This window comes from Bufo gargarizans, chromosome 6 (assembly GCF_014858855.1).
Source record: "Bufo gargarizans isolate SCDJY-AF-19 chromosome 6, ASM1485885v1, whole genome shotgun sequence".
Lineage (NCBI taxonomy): Eukaryota > Metazoa > Chordata > Amphibia > Anura > Bufonidae > Bufo > Bufo gargarizans.
This window is the reverse complement of record NC_058085.1, coordinates 196,471,589-196,490,037: the sequence shown is the minus strand read 5'-3', so window position 1 is coordinate 196,490,037 and position 18,449 is coordinate 196,471,589. Positions and strand designations below refer to the sequence as shown.

Genomic DNA, 18,449 nt, shown 5'->3' with positions numbered 1-18,449 from the left:
CCACTCTGCCTTCTCGCCCTTGGTTCTGTCTTTCGCTAGTCCGGCCTGACCCTGGGACTTCTGTTACTTGAAGTGTCAAGTGTCTGCGCTGTCCTTCCCCTTCCAGCGTTTCCTGGCCCTCTTGGGCCTTGTCATGTCCTTCTGCCACAGAGTGGCTCTGTGGTTCCTCTTTATCGTTTCCTGGTTCCGCCCTGGGAACTACATACTGAGCTCTCTGCGCTCCGGTCTTTCCCTTGGAGCCGTTGCAGGAGTTCTTCCTACTCCTTCTGTCTTGTACGGTTGTGTTTCTGTTGCCATCATGTCTGACGGGTGCCTGATTGATGGCCCTTCGTGTTCTGTGCCTTCTGTCCTTTTCCAGGACAGGGCTGTTCTCCGTCCTGTTCCTTTCTTCCTTCCTTCCTTCTGAAGGTGTTATCTGCCTTCTTATCAACGAGGCTTTCGTCCTTTTCCACCCATCCCCGGGTACGGACGCTTTGCCGTTGGGAGGTTGTTGGACCTTGCGGTTGTTTACTTGGAGATCTCCGACTCCGGTCGGCGTTCGGTCTCTTGTGTTTCCAGGAGGTCAGTGCAAAGGTTGATGGCCTCCAGGGTGGCCTCCTCCGCTTTCTCAGTGTGGCTTTTTGCTGTGGTTATCGCACCAATGGCAGGGTTCTGCTTTCGGTGTCGCCGTTCATTTCATCAGAGCAGTCGGTGCCTCCTGGGGCGGGGGTGTTAGGTTTCGGCCATTCATTTGTGCAGGGCGGTCACTTCTTCCTTGCACACCTTACCGAGTTCTACTGGGGGCATACTCGGGCTTCGGCGTATGCTGCCTTGGGCCGCCTGGTCTGCAGGCGGTGTTTTCTTGATGCCTTCGGGTGCTTCGCCTTGGTGCTGTGGTCCCTCCCCTCTTGGACTGCTATTGAACGTCCCAAGGTCTTCTGTGTCCCCCAAGGAAACTGGGCGAGAAAACGAGATTTTTGTATTACTTACCAGTAAAATCTCTTTCTCGCTCTTTCCTTGGGGGACACAGCACCCACCCATTCTTGTTTTTTCTTTGCACGGTTTCAGAGTTTGTTTTACCCGTTGGGTAGTTGGCTTGTTGGTTCCACTTTTGGACTTTGCCTTTTCTCACTGCTTGGACACGCAACTGGCAGTCTCTCTCTCCAGGCTGAGGGTATAGCTGTGGAGGAGGGGCTTAACAGTTTTCACTTAGTGTCACGCCTCCTATGGAGATGAGCTATACCCAAGGTCTTCTGTGTCCCCCAAGGAAAGAGCGAGAAAGAGATTTTACTGGTAAGTAATACAAAAATCTCGTTTTTTTGTATTCTTTGTATCTATGTATTTTGTGAGGTGGCTTTTGTACCCGCGTTTATTTGGATATCACTCAGGATGTTTTATAGGTAATTAGGAGCAGTTGTTGTTGGTTGCTTTTGGTTTTATCTATGTATTTGGGACCTACTCTACAAATGGACTGAGACTGGATCAATCCTACACATATATTGATGATCTACCCTTTGTCGGGGTAACTCCAGGATCACCTAGGAAGTTCCTAACACTGGATCGCTCCCATTGGGGCACTGCTCTGTTTTTTTTTAGGCAGGGCCATAATGTGTTAGGATTAGATTTAGGGACAGATTTTTCCTTTTGTCATCATGAAGCCTGCACTTCAGTCCTTGTTTCATATGTACAATAACTATGGTGGAATTTGATTTTATTTGATATATGTAATAAAGGTACGTCTTATATGGTGGTGGTACTGTGATTCCTATTAAGCCGACACGACTATTGTTACCGTACCTTCTGACAGTTACTATTAAGACCTGTGATATTATTTATGTAGGAATGAAGGCTCCAAGAGTCAGAGACCTCTGAGTGGCCGACCCACAGTGGAGATAATACTTACCTGGTCATCGCCACTGGGTTTGGTGTCTAAACGCTTTCGGCTCGGCTATTCCTCTCCTTGCCGCGCTGAGATCAAAATCCGTTTATTCATAGGTGTGGGTGAGGGTCGGGCATGTGGCCGCCACAACCCTTGCATCACGTGACCAGTTGTTGAGACAGAAGGGTTGCAGGGTACATCTGTAGCCTGTGATTGGCTGCAGTAGTCACGTGTACCCCAGTCAGCAGATTTTGATCTCAGCGAGGCAAGGAGAGGAAGAGCTGGCCTGGGAGTGACGGACACTGAATCCAGTGGTGGGAACCAAGTAAGTGTAATCTCCACTGCGGGCTAGTAACTCTAAAAGGTCTGTTTGAATCTTGGATATTATATATACATATACTCACCAAGCTATTCTTACTGTTCTCTTGTAGGCAGACTTTCGGATTGCTGCTACAGGTGTGGTTCTGGATCTGGACAAATCTATCACAGTAGTGAAAAAACTAAAACTGATCGGCTACCCCTGCAAAATCTACAAGAATACTGCCTTTATTAAGGTGCACATTTTTACGCTATTAGTGTGCATTGTTTACCCCCTTTATTTTCTTCTAAACTATGTGCCTAATTTATTAATGACTGGCGATAACTCTGTGCGCTGCCAGAGGCTGCACCTATTTTTTGATGAGGCATACACGTCGTCTGAACTGAAATATACTCGAGCCTCTGGCTGAAGTAGATTTCCGTTGTCTTCTATGCCAGCTAACTACTGCCTCCTCCCTTTCCCCGCCATACCCCTCTTTTTGAGTGAATGGTGGAAAAAATATATATTTTTTAAATACAAAAACACGGATTGCGTTTTTTTGGGGGGGTTTTCGTGCCAGAAAACTGGCGAGAAATATTAATAAATCAGGCTCAATGTCTTTACAACCTATTGGATTTGTATAATTGTAATAATTTATAAATGTGATCTTCAGATTTCCTTTTTATGTAGGTATGCCTGTTGATTTTAATTTTTCGCTTGATCTTTGTTTGCAGGGAATGTTTTCTTCTACTTTGGAAGTAGCAAAATTTGAAGGAGCATCATTACGAACAGTTAGTGGTGTCCGCGGGCAGATCAAGAAAGCGTTACGGACGCCAGAAGGAGGATTTCGAGCAACATTTGAGGACAAACTCTTAATGAGCGGTTCGTTTTGTAAATCTTCTTAGTGCATCTGTAGCTCTGAAACGCACAAGTGAATTAAAAACCAATGCATATGGCCAAGTTCTGTTGAGACATAATGGAGTACCCACACCGTTCTGTGAGACCACGCTGTAAAATGATTTGGCATTTTTAGTGTCCCCTCTAAGCCAGGGAAGGCCAACCTGCGACTCTCCAGCTGTTGCAAAACTATTAATCCCACCATGCCCTGACTGCCTACAGCTATCAGCCTACAGCAGGGATGGTGGGAGTTGTAGTTTTACAACAGGTTGGCCATCCCTGCTGTAAGCCTTTGTAGATAGTGAGTAGTGCAGACACTGCTTCCTTTTAGTCAGGCTATACAAAACTCAAATGTACAGCGTCCTAATGATGAACTTAAAGCAGCCACAGGTACAAGGCCACATAGCATCCAGGGCTATAACAGTATAGGTTATTGTGTGTAATCTTGGTGCTCTAGGGCAGTGAAGGGGTTGATGCCTGTATGTGATAGTTTTGAGGTTAAAGAGGACCTTTCACCACTCCTGACATGCCCGTTTTCCAGGTAATAACATTTCAGGACCATCTATTCTTATGGCTCTTTATTATTTCAACTGCAAGTTATGAATGAATTGCTAGCAGTCTGCAGTAAGGGTACAATGGGGTGGTAACAAGTTGGGGGGGGGGGGGGTGTACCTGCACAGTTTGAAAATTGTAGCACTGATTAGTCAGACTGTGGGATGTTACAAGGCTTAGAAGTTTAGAAGCAAATCTTGAAATTTTTCAGAAATTTTCAAAAACCAAAATTTTTAGGGACCAGTTCAGGTCTGAAGTCACTTTGCGAGGCTTACATAATAGAGACCACCCAAAAATGACCCCATTCTATAAACTACTCAAGGTATTCAAAACTGATTTTATAAACTTTGTCAACCCTTTAGGAGTTCCACAAAATTAATGGAAAATAGAGATACAATTTCAAAATTTCACTTTTTTTCCAGTTACAAAGCAAGGGTTAACAGCCAAACCAGACTCAATATTTATGATTTACCATGATTCTGTAGTTTACAGAAACACTGCATATGTGGTCGTAAACCGCTGTACGGGCGCAGAAGGAAAGGAATGCCATATGGTTTTTGGAAGGCAGGTTTTGCTGGACTGTTTTTTTGTTTTGTTTTTTAACACCATGTCCCATTTGAAGCCCCCCTGATGCACCCCTAGAGTAGAAACTCCATAAAAGTGGCCCCATTTTAGAAACTACGGGATAGGGTGGCAGTATTGTTGGTACTAGTTTAGGGTACATATGATTTTTGGTTGTTCTATATTACACTTTTTGTGAGGCAAGATAACAAGAAATAGCTGTTTTGGCACTTTTTTTAAATGTTTTTGTTATTTACAACATTAATCTGACAGGTTAGATCATGTGATATTTTTATAGACCAGGTTGTCACGGATGCGGCGATGCCTAATATGTATATATTTTTATTTATGTAAGTTTTACACAATGATTTCATTTTTGAAGCAAAAAATAAATAAATCATGTTTTAGTGTTTCCATAGTCTGAGAGCCATAGTTTTTTCAGTTTTTGGGCGATTATCTTAGGTAGGGTCTAATTTTTTTGCGGGATGAGATGACAGTTTGGCACTATTTTGGGGTGCATATGACTTTTTGATCGCTTGCTATTACACTTTTTGTGATGTAAGGTGGCGACAAATGGTTTATTTAGCACAGTTTTTATTTTTTACAGTGTTCATCTGAGATGTGTGAGATCCAGGGGGCTGGATCTCACAGGCTCTTCACTTAGACATCGCGCTGCTTTCCATGCCATCGGGTCCCCCCCACAGCTGCATAGGGACCCGATGGAACCGCCGCAAAATTTTGACGATTAACATGTAAGCATTTTGGCTTTGCAGCTATGGAACCCCCCCCCACTTAGCTGCAAAGCCAGAATGCTTACATGTTAATCGTCAAAATTTTGGATACAGAAAGTGTCTAAAAGATGTAAGCATTTCTGTCTTGCAGCTATGTGGAGTAGATTTTAATGCTATTCATTTTGGAATAAAGTTTGGATTACTCATTAAAGGCTATGACGCCTTTTGGAGGTCTTTTTTCATTATTGCATTTTACTCATTTTGGGTCCAAATTTTTATTATTTTTTCAATTGGTCTTTATTAAAAATTTTGAGCTGTTCTGTCACAAAGAGTTAACTGTCTAGCTGTGTGAATTTACTTTTACTTTGTGCCAGTCATCTAATAAGGGTCCATTCACATGTCCGCATAATGAGTCCACATCCTATTTATTTTCAATGGGGCCGCAAAAGATGAGGACAGCACACTGTGTGCTGTCGGCATCCGCACTTACGTTTCGCAGCCCCGCAAAAAAATAGAACATGTCCTATTCTTGTCCGCAGCCACGGACAAGAAAAGGCATTTCTATTATAGTGCCGGCCATGTCGTAGTTTTTATTCCGGCCACCTCTCGGCATGTTTGCCATGCTGCCGTGGGAACTCCGGAATGGGGCCGGAATGGACCTTCGGCAGCACCGATCTGACAGGCTGTTCACCTGCCGAAGAAGTCTGCCGCTAGTGTGAAAGTAGCCTAAGATAAGAACTGAGCTATGAGTTTTTATAAGGTCATCCCAGTGATCTGGCTGACGGAGCAGAGAGAAAATTCATATCCTGCTACTATTGTATCTCAATCCTGTAGAGAAAAAAAAGGGCTCCATATTTTTAACAAAGACCAATTAAAAAAAATTATTTTTAGTACAATTCAATAATTAAAAATAATTTCCCCCCAAGGTGTACATAGGCTTTAACTATACTGGATTAAGCTTACAGTTTCATATTAATATAAGGATCCCTTGTGATCTAGGGCAATCTGATCGTGTATTCTAAGACTTCTGGTAGAAGTCGGTGTAAGGGTTAATTCTGCATACTTTGCGTTCAGTGCTTACCACTCCAGGCTCGCCCTGGCTATAATAGAAAGCTGGACACTGATGGTTTCCTCCCTCCACTAACCATAAGCATGAGGGCATAGAGAGGGCTGTGCGGCTGTAACTATGTGGCTGCACCATTCTCTATGATCAGGCAGAGCAATGTAGGAGTGCTCTGTCAGATTACTATGGGAGATAGTATGGCAGGTGACTTTCCCTGATTTGGGTTAGCTTCTGATTACTTCTAAAGTGTGCAGAGGGAAATGTTCATGTTCCATTGAGCGCAGTATTATGGAGGTGTTCTCCCTCTTCTTGAATGAAATTTTAATTGAAAGTTTGCACCACCACGTGCAGTGTGGAGAAAATCCATGCCCCTGTCCTTTTTGTGCTGTCAGCAGAATACATTCTTGTGTACACTGGAAACCAGTTTGACCTATTCATGCAGCATGTTTTGTTGCGTATATCAGAGCACTCTCATGAAAAAGCTGTGCACCTGTTGCACAGGATCAGGATGTGCTTTCAGCCTTTGACTAGAAATGAGTGTAAACGTGTTTTCTTTTATAACCTGTAAGCAGAGAAACTTGGTGTACCTGAGTTTTCAACAACGTTTGCATAATGGCAGTTGCATGTCTGGGAACGTTTGCATAATGGCTTCCTTAGTCTTGTTCAGCCATATTATTCTGTTTCAGCTGCACAGCTAGATGCATTTAACTTGAAAGCAAAGTGCATGTCCCTTATGTGAAATCTGCCAGCACTGTCCTGCTGTGACATCCTTTCCCTTACTTCCCACAGTTTTTTTTTTTTTTTTTCACAGAACAGGTAAGGAGGGGGAAATTACACTTACGAACACACAGGAGGCTCATTTAATCTTCAAAAGTGTGTAGAAGAAGTTCTTTTATTAGGCTCAGGATCTCAGCTAGCTCTGACACGCCCCATCTCCTAGGAGCCTTCTGTGTCTCTGTTACTAGCGACTGATGTTGTCTGACAATAGGCAGTGGTCTGCGAGATTCAGAAATTTGCTAGGTACACTATTCTCTATTAAATTAAATCTTGTGAAGTAGGGATCGACCGATTATCGGTTTTACCGATATTATCGGCCGATATTCAGGATTTTGACCATTATCGGTATCTGCATCTATTTTGCCGATATTCCAATAACGTATGGGGAACACAGATAGCGCAGCTGACAGCGCTCTCCGTGTTCCCTTAGCAGCACAGGGGGGAAAAGAAAGCAGTGTCTCCCTCCCGCCTGTGATGCTGCTGCCGCCAATGAGGCGACAGATGAGAAGAGGAGGGGAGGGGCTTTGACCACTGCGCCACCAATGATGTTAACTTACTAATTCATTCAAATTGAACAGGAGGCGGGAGCTGGCTACAGAATCACATAGCCGGCTCCCGACCTCTATGGGCGGTAGCTGCGATCTGCGGTAGTTTAACCCCTCAGGTGCCGCGGATCGCAGCTACCGCTCATAGAGGTCGGGAGCCGGCTATGTGATTCTGCAGCTCCCGCCTCCTGTATAATAATTAATGAGAGATTTATGTTCATTGGTGGTGCAGTGTGCCCCCAAGCCCCCCAGTATTAATCATTGGTGGCACAGTGCGCCCCCCAGTATTAATCATTGGTGGCGCACTGCCCCCCCAAGTCCCCCAGTATTAAGATTGGTGGCGCAGTGCACCCCCCACCCCAGTATTAATGTTTTTAATCGGTTACCATGGCAGCCAGAACGCTACTGAAGCTTTGGCTGCCATGGTAAGCTCCATAAATGAAAAAGAAAGACTTACAAAAAAAAAAAAAAAAAACACATTAACAATAAAAATATTCATTTTCAGCAGATTTGTGTAGGATTTTTTTTTTATTTTTTTATGAAATTTCACTGAATATTGGTATCAATTATCGGCTATCGGCCCTAAAAAATCAATATCGGTCGATCCCTATTGTGAAGTACTGTGACTCTTTCATATGGTGAGGAATTCAAGCACAAAGTATATTAAAAAAAAACAACTTGTATAACCAGCTTTATTTACATAAAATTGGTAACCCCTATAAATCAATATAGCAGATGACTGTAGTAGGAAGTTGCTGTCATAATTAATGAACCGCTCCTCACTGTCCTTTTTAGATATTGTGTTTCTGCGCACCTGGTACCCGGTTACTGTTCCCACTTTCTATAATCCTGTGACCTCACTGTTAAAGCCTGTGGGCCAGAAGGAGTCCTGGACTGGAATGAAAACTGTGGGGCAATTGCGGCACGACCTTGGAATCAAACTGAAACAACGTAAAGATTCCCTCTACAAGGTACTACTATCAGTTCAAAACCGGGCCAGGTACCCCCTTCCTGACCAGACACATTTATTTATTTTTTACTGCATATGGATTCAAAAGCTTAATTTTTTTTATTGTTTAAATTATTAGTGTTTTTTTCAGTGATTATTTAGAGCTTTAATTTTTTTGTCATTTTTATTTTAATATTTTTCGTTTTTTAATTACAGGAAAATGTAATAAAAGTCTGTTATGGTTGTTCTTATATAGGGGAATATATGTTATGATCATAATCAACAAAATCACCAAAAGAATTACATCTTGGGCAGCACTGTCTGCTTCTGAGTAGGAATGATGTAGTCCAAAATTGACGGGGTTGAGATATACCAATAGTCCTTAGTTTACAATCTTGCAGACAATGCATTTTGCGGTATAGCCCCCTTTATCAAGTCAGTAAGTGGGAAAAAGTTACAATTTTAAAAAATTATATATATATATATTTTTTTTTACGCCTTGTGCCCCCCAAAAAGGTCACACAAGACCTTGCTAATTTCTTCTGTAACTGGGTCTGACATATTGACTGCTTCCTGATCTATATACAGAGCGATGGAGAAAGCAGAAATGGTAACTCACCGTCTCTGCCTTCTCTATGGGGAGCCTAGATGTCACGGACAGCCGACTCCCTGCTCCCAAAGCTGCCATCTCTTCAAAAACTTTCAGAATCATCCTTGAAAAGATAAATGTGGACCGCTTGGATGTTTAGAGTTTATGGTCGAGAGTGAGTTATGGTCCTAATTAGTGACTGATCTCATTTGATTTTTGTGTAAACTTGTATGTTCATTCTTTATAGCCCATTGTGAGGCAAGAAAGGCACTTCAATCCACTCCATGTGCCTAAAGCTCTGCAGAAAGCACTGCCATTTAAGAGTAAGCCCAAGATGATGGAAAAGAAGAGTGGGGTGACCAGGGACAAGGTGCGGCCTGCTGTTATCCGGGAACCCCATGAAAGAAAGGTGAGTGCACATGATCTAAGATACCTTGTGCCTAATAATTTATTTTCCTTTTAAATCTACTTTTCTAGCAAACTAGGAACAGAACATGAAATGCAATTTTTTTTAAATTAATTTACAGCAGCTGAAATCTGCTTTGAACCTATGCTGTCTCACTCTGCAATAAAAACAGCAAATATGAAAACTAGATTCTTCTATATGTGTCCCTGGAAATCATTTCTCCGCTCCTCTGTCTAGTATAGAAGACAAGAATGTTAAACCTTGTCCCTTTGGTATGCCCCACTTTTAACCATTTCCTAGCTGAAAATGGAAGGAATACAGAAGAGAATAAAATGTGGTTTCAGGAACTTTTTCAGAGCAAGCTGCAGTGTTATTGCTCATGTAGACACACTGATCATTATATAACTTGTATCTGGTACACTTTTCTCCTTTTGTAATCTGTCTGTAACTCATATTTTGGTGTAGGTGTAGGTTAAATTGTGGAATCATGTCTGTCCATACATAACACAATGAAACAGGATCCTGCTTCCTAACTCTCTGTGGCACATCACTTACAAACCAGCAGCAGCCTCTTTGTCAGTCTCTCTGCCTGTCTACAGCAGCCCCTCTCTCCTCCTCCCCTATCCATAGACTTCTATGTAATCTGATCCTTCAGTGAACAGACAAGGTCTTCAATGAAGATCTATATGACCTGTTAATTGAGAGTTATCGAAGAGGAGGAGAAGTGGGCAAGTGTCTTATAAGAGAAAATAAAATAATCTTTCTTTGTTGAGATACATTACAAAGTTTCTTATATTCACCTGTATAAGGCTACTTTAACACTAGCATTTTAGTTTTCCAGTATTGAGATCCGTCATAGGGGCTCAATACCGGAAAAAAACGCTTCTGTTTTGTCCCCATTCATTGTCAATGGGGACAAAACTGAACTGAACAGAATGTAATGCTCTAAAATGCCTTCCGTTTTGTTTAGTTGCGTTCTCATACCGGAGAGCAAACCGCAACATGTTGTAGTTTGCTTTCCGTCCTGGGATGCAGAGCAAGACTGATCCAGCATGGCCCCCAATACAAGTCAATGGGGAAGGATCCGTTTTCTCTGGCACAATCTGCCAAAATAGAAAACGGATCCGTCCTCTATTGACTTTCAGTGGCGTTCATGATGGATTAGTCTTTGGAATGTTAAAGATAATACCACCGCATCGGTTCATAAAGGATGCAGATGGTTGTATTATCAGTAACGGAAGCGTTTTTGCTGAACCCAGCCGTTAATCTCTAACAGGTGTGTTCTCTACATGACCTTATGGGGGGGTGCAAAAAATCCTACAAACCGACATACATTGTGGTCATTTCTATTTCTAGAGATGAGTGAATCGATTAAAAACAAATCAAATTTGTTAAAAAAAAATTTGGTGAGTGTGGCTCAAAATGGCGTGTGCAATTTTATGTATCAGTACAGTAGTAAGCAGGGCAAAAAATTAAAATGGAGGATCACGTGACCCTGCAGGGGACTAGTGTGCTTGCTTTATAGTGCCTTGTAGTCAGCCTCAGCCAATGAGGAGGGATGATATAGACATGCAATAGGCACTATGGTCCCACGCAGCGGTTCTCAGCTTGTACATTGATGTGGCAGGATGTCTCTGCCCCGGACAAAGCAAAGGGGTCCATTTTGGTAATGTCGTACTGAGTGTTACTTTGCTGCAGCCAGCCATGCACATCCATTGAGGCTATACTTGTACTTGCATTGTGTATCTATATTTAAAGCTAATATACTCCTTTTTTTTCTAACGTGCAGGAGCCAACTAGCAGACCAATTTACATGTAAAACAATCCTATATACTGGCTGATTTTTTATTTTTTTTTAAGCATCATAGTTGCACTGTCAAGTCTACCAGACCTGATTGGACATAATTTTGCAGGGTCGTGGTCAGCATATATTTTTGCTGCAGATTGTCCAGTTGTGCATTTTTTTAAGTGTTACAAAATGTAATTCTGTCTATCACAGACTAGTTTATCTGACCTTCTGTATTGTGTGTTATTTACAGTTAAATTGTAGTGAACTCTAATTGCGAGTTTTGTTTTAGAAAATCTTTGAACTTTTTATAACAAGAATTCCATTTAGCGCTGACTAGTGTCCCGTCTGACCTATTTTCCTGTCACTGTAGTGGACTTTGGCCAGTTGACCAATTATTTTCTACAAAATTATTACTTGGGAGCATGTGTTGCCTCCAGTGTACTGTCAGAGAGGGTATTCAGTACAGCAGATGATGTCATTGCACTGAAGTGGATAACATTACATTTGAGAAAATGAATCGTGTATGGATCCATAAGGATTTTCACACATCTCTGGCCAGTGAATAGATCTGGCTACTTATCATTGGCACAATGATGCCACTGCTGCTTTCTGCTTGTTTATCACGTTCCTTACTGTACACAGCTACACATCTCCTATCGGTCAGGTTCCATATCATACTAAATCTGCTTCATTTACTACCCATACACAGCTGCCTTGTACGTCAGGTTGCATACTCTGCTGCTGCTCCTGTAAATGGGATAATTTTTAGACTGCTTGTTCAGAACAAGTCATTGGTTTTTCCGATACTATTATGTTTAGAAACATGGGCAGGCATCTGCCCCCATTAATTCTGCCTTAAAGAGCTTGAAAGGGGTTTGGGTACTCTACTAGGAGACCCCAGAGTGTCATACACAGCTTCAAGGGTAATCTGAGCATTTTCTATTTGAGTTGCATTTAATCATAACCAAATCTAATCTGCCAACTGATTCATTCAGGAAATCCGCTCCTCTTTATCTCATATTTATGCGTTGTATAATTGGAGAAAAGGCTGCTTCAGTCTGGACTGTGCATTTCCGCTCATCTGCCCAAGGCTTTTAAATAAATTATACTATAGCTAGTTCTTACACTGTCCTGAATGTTTTAGGCTTAAAGAGGTCCTGTCACCACAAAATGCAGTGTAATTTGCAGGAGGCATGTTAGTGCAGGAGAAGCTGAGCAGATTGAAATATATTTTTGTGGAAAACAATTTAGTAAAACTTGCAAATGGTACATTTAGATCTTTTGCTTTTTCTAATGGCCAGAAGGAGGTGTTTCCAGTGACAGCTATCTCTTATGCACACTTATACACACAATACCATTAATCACTGATAACACCTCCTTCCTGTACCAATAGCTGTTCACAGGATGTGTGAAAAGTAAAGATATAAATATATAAAACACAGGTTTTACTGAATCTTTTCCCATAAAAATATATCAATCCGCTCAGCTTTTCCTGCTCTATAACATGTTGTGTTCAGATTACATTTCATTTTGAAGTGACAGTTTTTTTTTAAAGCACAGAAGAGGCAAATACTGATTGTGATGGGTTCCCATCTGTAGAAGCCACCCTGTCATTGGTAGATCGACACAATTTTGATTAATTTTTGTGTGCACAAAAAGCTTAATTTTCATATACAGTAAGTATAGCAGTAATGCAATTTATTCTGATTCTAGTTTCCAGTGATTACATGTTTAGTTGCTCATGGAGAAGGATGCTGCTACATATCCTGTTTGTTTGTTCTTGCATATCAGCCATGGTAGTGTGAACGTGCACTTTTATATATTGTTCGGAGGTGCTGGCCTAATTTTAATATTATTTTTTTTTGCATTTGTCTGTTAATTGAGAAATATACTTTATTTGGTTATCGATTGACAAACTTAAATTGTTGTGTCCCCTAGATAATGGCCCTTTTAACTGCACTGGGCACAGTGAATAATTATAAGAAACAAAAGGCCAAGACAAAGCACAAGCAACAGAGGAAGGGGTTTCTGAATCAGAAGAGTAAGGAGGAGGAAGAAAAGCTGAAGAAACAGAAAGAGGCCAGGAAAAAGCTCTTCCGTACAATAGGCCAAAAAGATAAAAAGAAACAAAAGTCAAGTCTCAAAGGCCCAGAGCCAAATTGAAAACCTTGATCTCTCAAGGTGTACAGATCTATGTAAATATGGCAGACTTTATTTTAGACTTCTTTCTGAAGTCTTTAATGCTTGGTATCATCCTGAAGCCAAGTTTATTTAACTTTTGTTTTTTAATACAGGTATTCTTTAAACCAAAGATGGTTTAAAGATATTTAGGAACAGATTTGTACATAGCAAAATTAGAAACTTGGACCTTAAATGACTCTTGACATTGTCCATTTATTGATCCATTATAGTTGGAATATGGACAGTCATTATCTTAAAAAGCCGTTGAGATCTACTTGTACCATGAGGGAGAACTTTCTCTTGTTCCACTGTATTCATGTTTCTCTTTTCTGCTATGGAATCCATAGAATAAAGACATGCTGGTATATGATTCATACTTATTGACCTCTCATTTTAAAGGTCATCATTTAAAGGGGTTGTAGTATATGTCACTAATATCAGACAGGTGCAGGCCGCACTTCTGGGACCCGTTCTCATCTCCAGAGCAGGGCCTCAAAGCGAATGAGATGCATGCATGCGCGATGTGCTCTCCATACACTTCTATGATAATAGACTTATCGTGGTCGGGCCAGGTATTCTTGGCTATAATACAGATGCTAAAATGCACCAACATTACAGTGACCTGAGCTAGTCCTTGGCATACCTGTATTTTATGCGGATTTTGCTTTGTTTCCATTACAGAGTCATGTTTAAAATCCACCTGTTTCATGCATTACATAGGGTGAAATCAATTGCTGTGAATTTCAATTTAATTTGCAAAAGATTTCACACTGTAGATAATTTGAAAATTGCATCTACTTGGCTCGTACTGTTTTACACTACAGAATACCGATTTGCCACACAAAAATGTGCAACTTCCCTCAGGCCTCGTTCACATTTCTGTGTCTTTTTGACATCAGTGTTTCATCTGTGAAGAATCCGTGTTAGGTCCTTGTGTCTGTTTTTTTGCCACAGACACTGCTCAGGTGAAAATTAATTTCCAGAGCGTCTCCTACCAATGGTCAGTGAAAAATAGACCAAACATGGACGCCATCTATACTGTCAGTGATTTTTCATAGACCCATAGGCAGGGCTGTGGAGTCGGAGGCAATTTTGGGTACCTGGAGTCGGAGTTGGCAAAAAATGAACTGACTCCGACTCCTACTAGATTTAAATTGGAATAAAATTTTTTAAAAAAGCAAGTTTAAATGTCCTAATTCACAAAAAGTTATAATTAATTGGCGTATTTTTCGCTCCTATAGGTTTTTGAGGAGAAAAATAATAAAAAAAATATTTTCAACCAAAAGGTGTGCTTTTGGTGGGTGGCACTGTTATGGGGGCATCTGTGGGTGGCACTGTTATGGGGGATCATTGTGGGGGCATCTATGGATGACACATATATAGCATTTTATCTTATGTGTCATCCACAGATTCCCCCCCCCCCCCCCCCATAACAGTGTCCCTGTGTAGTGAATGGGGGCCGGCATCTGTTTCTGTAATGGTGCCTGCTTCATTCATAAAGTGGGCGGAGCAGGCGCGTGACGTAGTGAGCTACGCTTAAGCAAAGAAATGATCATATCCACACGTTGACACATAACCAGAAGAGTATGGACGTAGCTTAACCACCTCCGGACCGCCTAACGCGCCGATGCGTCCGGAAGGTGGTTGCTTTTCTCCTCCTGGACGCATCGGCGCGTCATCTCGCGAGACGCGAGATTTCCTGTGAACGCGCGCACACAGGCGCGCGCGCTCACAGGAACGGAAGGTAAGCGAGTGGATCTCCAGCCTGCCAGCGGCGATCGCTCGCTGGCAGGCTGGAGATCCGAATTTTTTAACCCCTAACAGGTATATTAGACGCTGTTTTCATAACAGCGTCTAATATACCTCCTACCTGGTCCTCTGGTGGTCCCTTTTGTTAGGATCGACCACCAGAGGACTCAGGGTAGGTCAGTACAGTCCCACCAAACACCACACTACACTACACCCCCCCCCCTCCCCCGTCACTTATTAACCCCTTATAAACCCCTGATCACCCCATATAAACTCCCTGATCACCCCCCTGTCATTGATCACCGCCCTGTCATTGATCACCCCCCTGTCAGGCTCCGTTCAGACGTCCGCATGATTTTTACGGATCCGATCCATGTATCCATGGATCCGTAAAAATCATGCGGACGTCTGAATGGAGCCTTACAGGGGGGTGATCAATGACAGGCGGGTGATCACCCATATACACTCCCTGATCACCCCCTGTCATTGATCACCCCCCTGTCAGGCTCCATTCAGACGTCCGCATGATTTTTACGGATCCGATCCATGGATCCGTAAAAATCATGCGGACGTCTGAATGGAGCCTTACAGGGGGGGTGATCAGTGACAGGGGGGTGATCACCCTGATTACCCTGATCACCCCCTGTCATTGATAACCCCCCTGTAAGGCTCCATTCAGACGTCCGCATGCGTTCTGTGGATCCGATCCATGTATCCATGGATCCGTAAAAAATCATGCGGATGTCTGAATGGAGCCTTACAGGGGGGGTGATCAGTGACAGGGGGGTGATCACCCTGATTACCCTGATCACCCCCTGTCATTGATAACCCCCCTGTAAGGCTCCATTCAGACGTCCGCATGCGTTCTGTGGATCCGATCCATGTATCCATGGATCCGTAAAAAATCATGCGGATGTCTGAATGGAGCCTTACAGGGGGGGTGATCAGTGACAGGGGGGTGATCACCCTGATTACCCTGATCACCCCCTGTCATTGATAACCCCCCTGTAAGGCTCCATTCAGACGTCCGCATGCGTTCTGTGGATCCGATCCATGGATCCGTAAAAAATCATGCGGATGTCTGAATGGAGCCTTACAGGGGGGGTGATCAGTGACAGGGGGGTGATCACCCTGATTACCCTGATCACCCCCTGTCATTGATAACCCCCCTGTAAGGCTCCATTCAGACGTCCGCATGCGTTCTGTGGATCCGATCCATGGATCCGTAAAAAATCATGCGGATGTCTGAATGGAGCCTTACAGGGGGGGTGATCAATGACAGGGGGGTGATCAGGGAGTCTATATGGGTGATCACCCCCCTGTCATTGATCACCCCCCTGTCATTGATCACTCCCCCCTGTAAGGCTCCATTCAGACATCCGCATGATTTTTTACGGATCCATGGATACATGGATCGGATCCACAGAACGCATGCGGACGTCTGAATGGAGCCTTACAGGGGGGTTATCAATGACAGGGGGTGATCAGGGTGATCACCCCCCTGTCACTGATCACCCCCCCTGTAAGGCTCCATTCAGACGTCCGCATGCGTTCTGTGGATCCGATCCATGTATCCATGGATCCGTAAAAAATCATGCGGATGTCTGAATGGAGCCTTACAGGGGGGGTGATCAATGACAGGGGGGTGATCAGGGAGTCTATATGGGTGATCACCCCCCTGTCATTGATCACCCCCCTGTCATTGATCACTCCCCCCCTGGTAAGGCTCCATTCAGCCATTTTTTTGGGCACAAGTTAGCGGACATTTTTTGTTTGTTTTTGTTTTTTCTTACTAAGTCTCATATTCCACTAACTTGTGCCAAAAAATAAAATCTCACATGAACTCGCCATACCCCTCACGGAATCCAAATGCGTAAACATTTTTAGACATTTATATTCCAGACTTCTTCTCACGCTTTAGGGCCCCTAAAAAGCCAGGGCAGTATAAATACCCCACATGTGACCCCATTTCGGAAAGAAGACACCCCAAGGTATTCCGTGAGGGGCATATTGAGTCCATGAAAGATTGAAATTTTTGTCCTAAGTTAGCGGAAAGTGAGACTTTGTGAGAAAAAAAACAAAAAAAAATCAATATCCGCTAACTAATGCAAAAAAAAAAAAAATTCTAGGAACTCGCCATGCCCCTCATTGAATACCTTGGGGTGTCTTCTTTCCAAAGTGGGGTCACATGTGGGGTATTTATACTGCCCTGGCTTTTTAGGGGCCCGAAAGTGTGAGAAGAAGTCTGGGATCCAAATGTCTAAAAATGCCCTCCTAAAAGGAATTTGGGCCCCTTTGCGCATCTAGGCTGCAAAAAAGTGTCACACATCTGGTATCGCCGTACTCAGGAGAAGTTGGGGAATGTGTTTTGGGGTGTCATTTTACATATACCCATGCTGGGTGAGAAAAATATCTTGGTCAAATGCCAACTTTGTATAAAAAAATGGGAAAAGTTGTCTTTTGCCAAGATATTTCTCTCACCCAGCATGGGTATATGTAAAATGACCCCCCAAAACACATTGCCCAACTTCTCCTGAGTACGGCGATACCAGATGTGTCACACTTTTTTGCAGCCAAGGTGGGCAAAGGGGCACCTTTCGGATTTCGCAGGCCATTTTTTACACATTTTGATTTCAAGGTACTTCTTACACATTTGGGCCCCTAAATTGCCAGGGCAGTATAACTACGCCACAAGTGACCCCATTTTGGAAAGAAGACACCCCAAGGTATTCCGTGGGGGGCACGGCGAGTTCCTAGAATTTTTTATTTTTTGTCACAATTTAGCGGAAAATGATGATTTTTCTTTTTTTTTCTTTTTTCCTTACAAAGTCTCATATTCCACTAACTTGCGACAAAAAATAAAAAATTCTAGGAACTCGCCATGCCCCTCACGGAATACCTTGGGGTGTCTTCTTTCCAAAATGGGGTCACTTGTGGGGTAGTTATACTGCCCTGGCAATTTAGGGGCCCAAATGTGTGAGAAGAACTTTGCAATCAAAATGTGTAAAAAATGCCCTGCAAAATCCGAAAGGTGCACTTTGGAATATGTGCCCCTTTGCCCACCTTGGCAGCAAAAAAGTGTGACACATCTGGTATCGCCGTACTCAGGAGAAGTTGGGCAATGTGTTTTGGGGTGTCATTTTACATATACCCATGCTGGGTGAGAAAAATATCTTGGTCAAATGCCAACTTTGTATAAAAAAATGGGAAAAGTTGTCTTTTGCCAAGATATTTCTCTCACCCAGCATGGTTATATGTAAAATGACACCCCAAAACACATTCCCCAACTTCTCCTGAGTACGGCGATACCACATGTGTGACACTTTTTTGATGCCAAGGTGGGCAAAGGGGCACATATTCCAAAGTGCACCTTTCGGATTTCACCGGTCATTTTTTACAGATTTTGATTGCAAAGTACTTCTCACACATATGGGCCCCTAAATTGCCAGGGCAGTATAACTACGCCACAAGTGACCCCATTTTGGAAAGAAGACACCCCAAGGT

General features: G+C 42.8%; 1 protein-coding gene across 2 annotated transcripts in view; it reads left to right on the top strand.

The window, feature by feature from the left end:
• The window catches only part of BMS1 (BMS1 ribosome biogenesis factor), a 58,084-nt gene extending 44,496 nt beyond the window's left edge, over nt 1-13,588 (top strand). The window contains exons 19-23 of one of the 2 annotated variants that reach the window (XM_044296487.1): nt 2,290-2,412; nt 2,891-3,038; nt 8,078-8,253; nt 9,068-9,229; nt 12,954-13,588. In XM_044296487.1, the coding sequence (XP_044152422.1) occupies nt 2,290-2,412; nt 2,891-3,038; nt 8,078-8,253; nt 9,068-9,229; nt 12,954-13,178 (834 nt within the window). In that variant the 3' untranslated portion in view covers nt 13,179-13,588. The remainder of the gene's footprint in view (nt 1-2,289; nt 2,413-2,890; nt 3,039-8,077; nt 8,254-9,067; nt 9,230-12,953) is intronic. The other variant, XM_044296486.1, reaches the window with a different exon arrangement.
• The last annotated feature ends 4,861 nt before the right edge of the window (nt 13,589-18,449 follow it).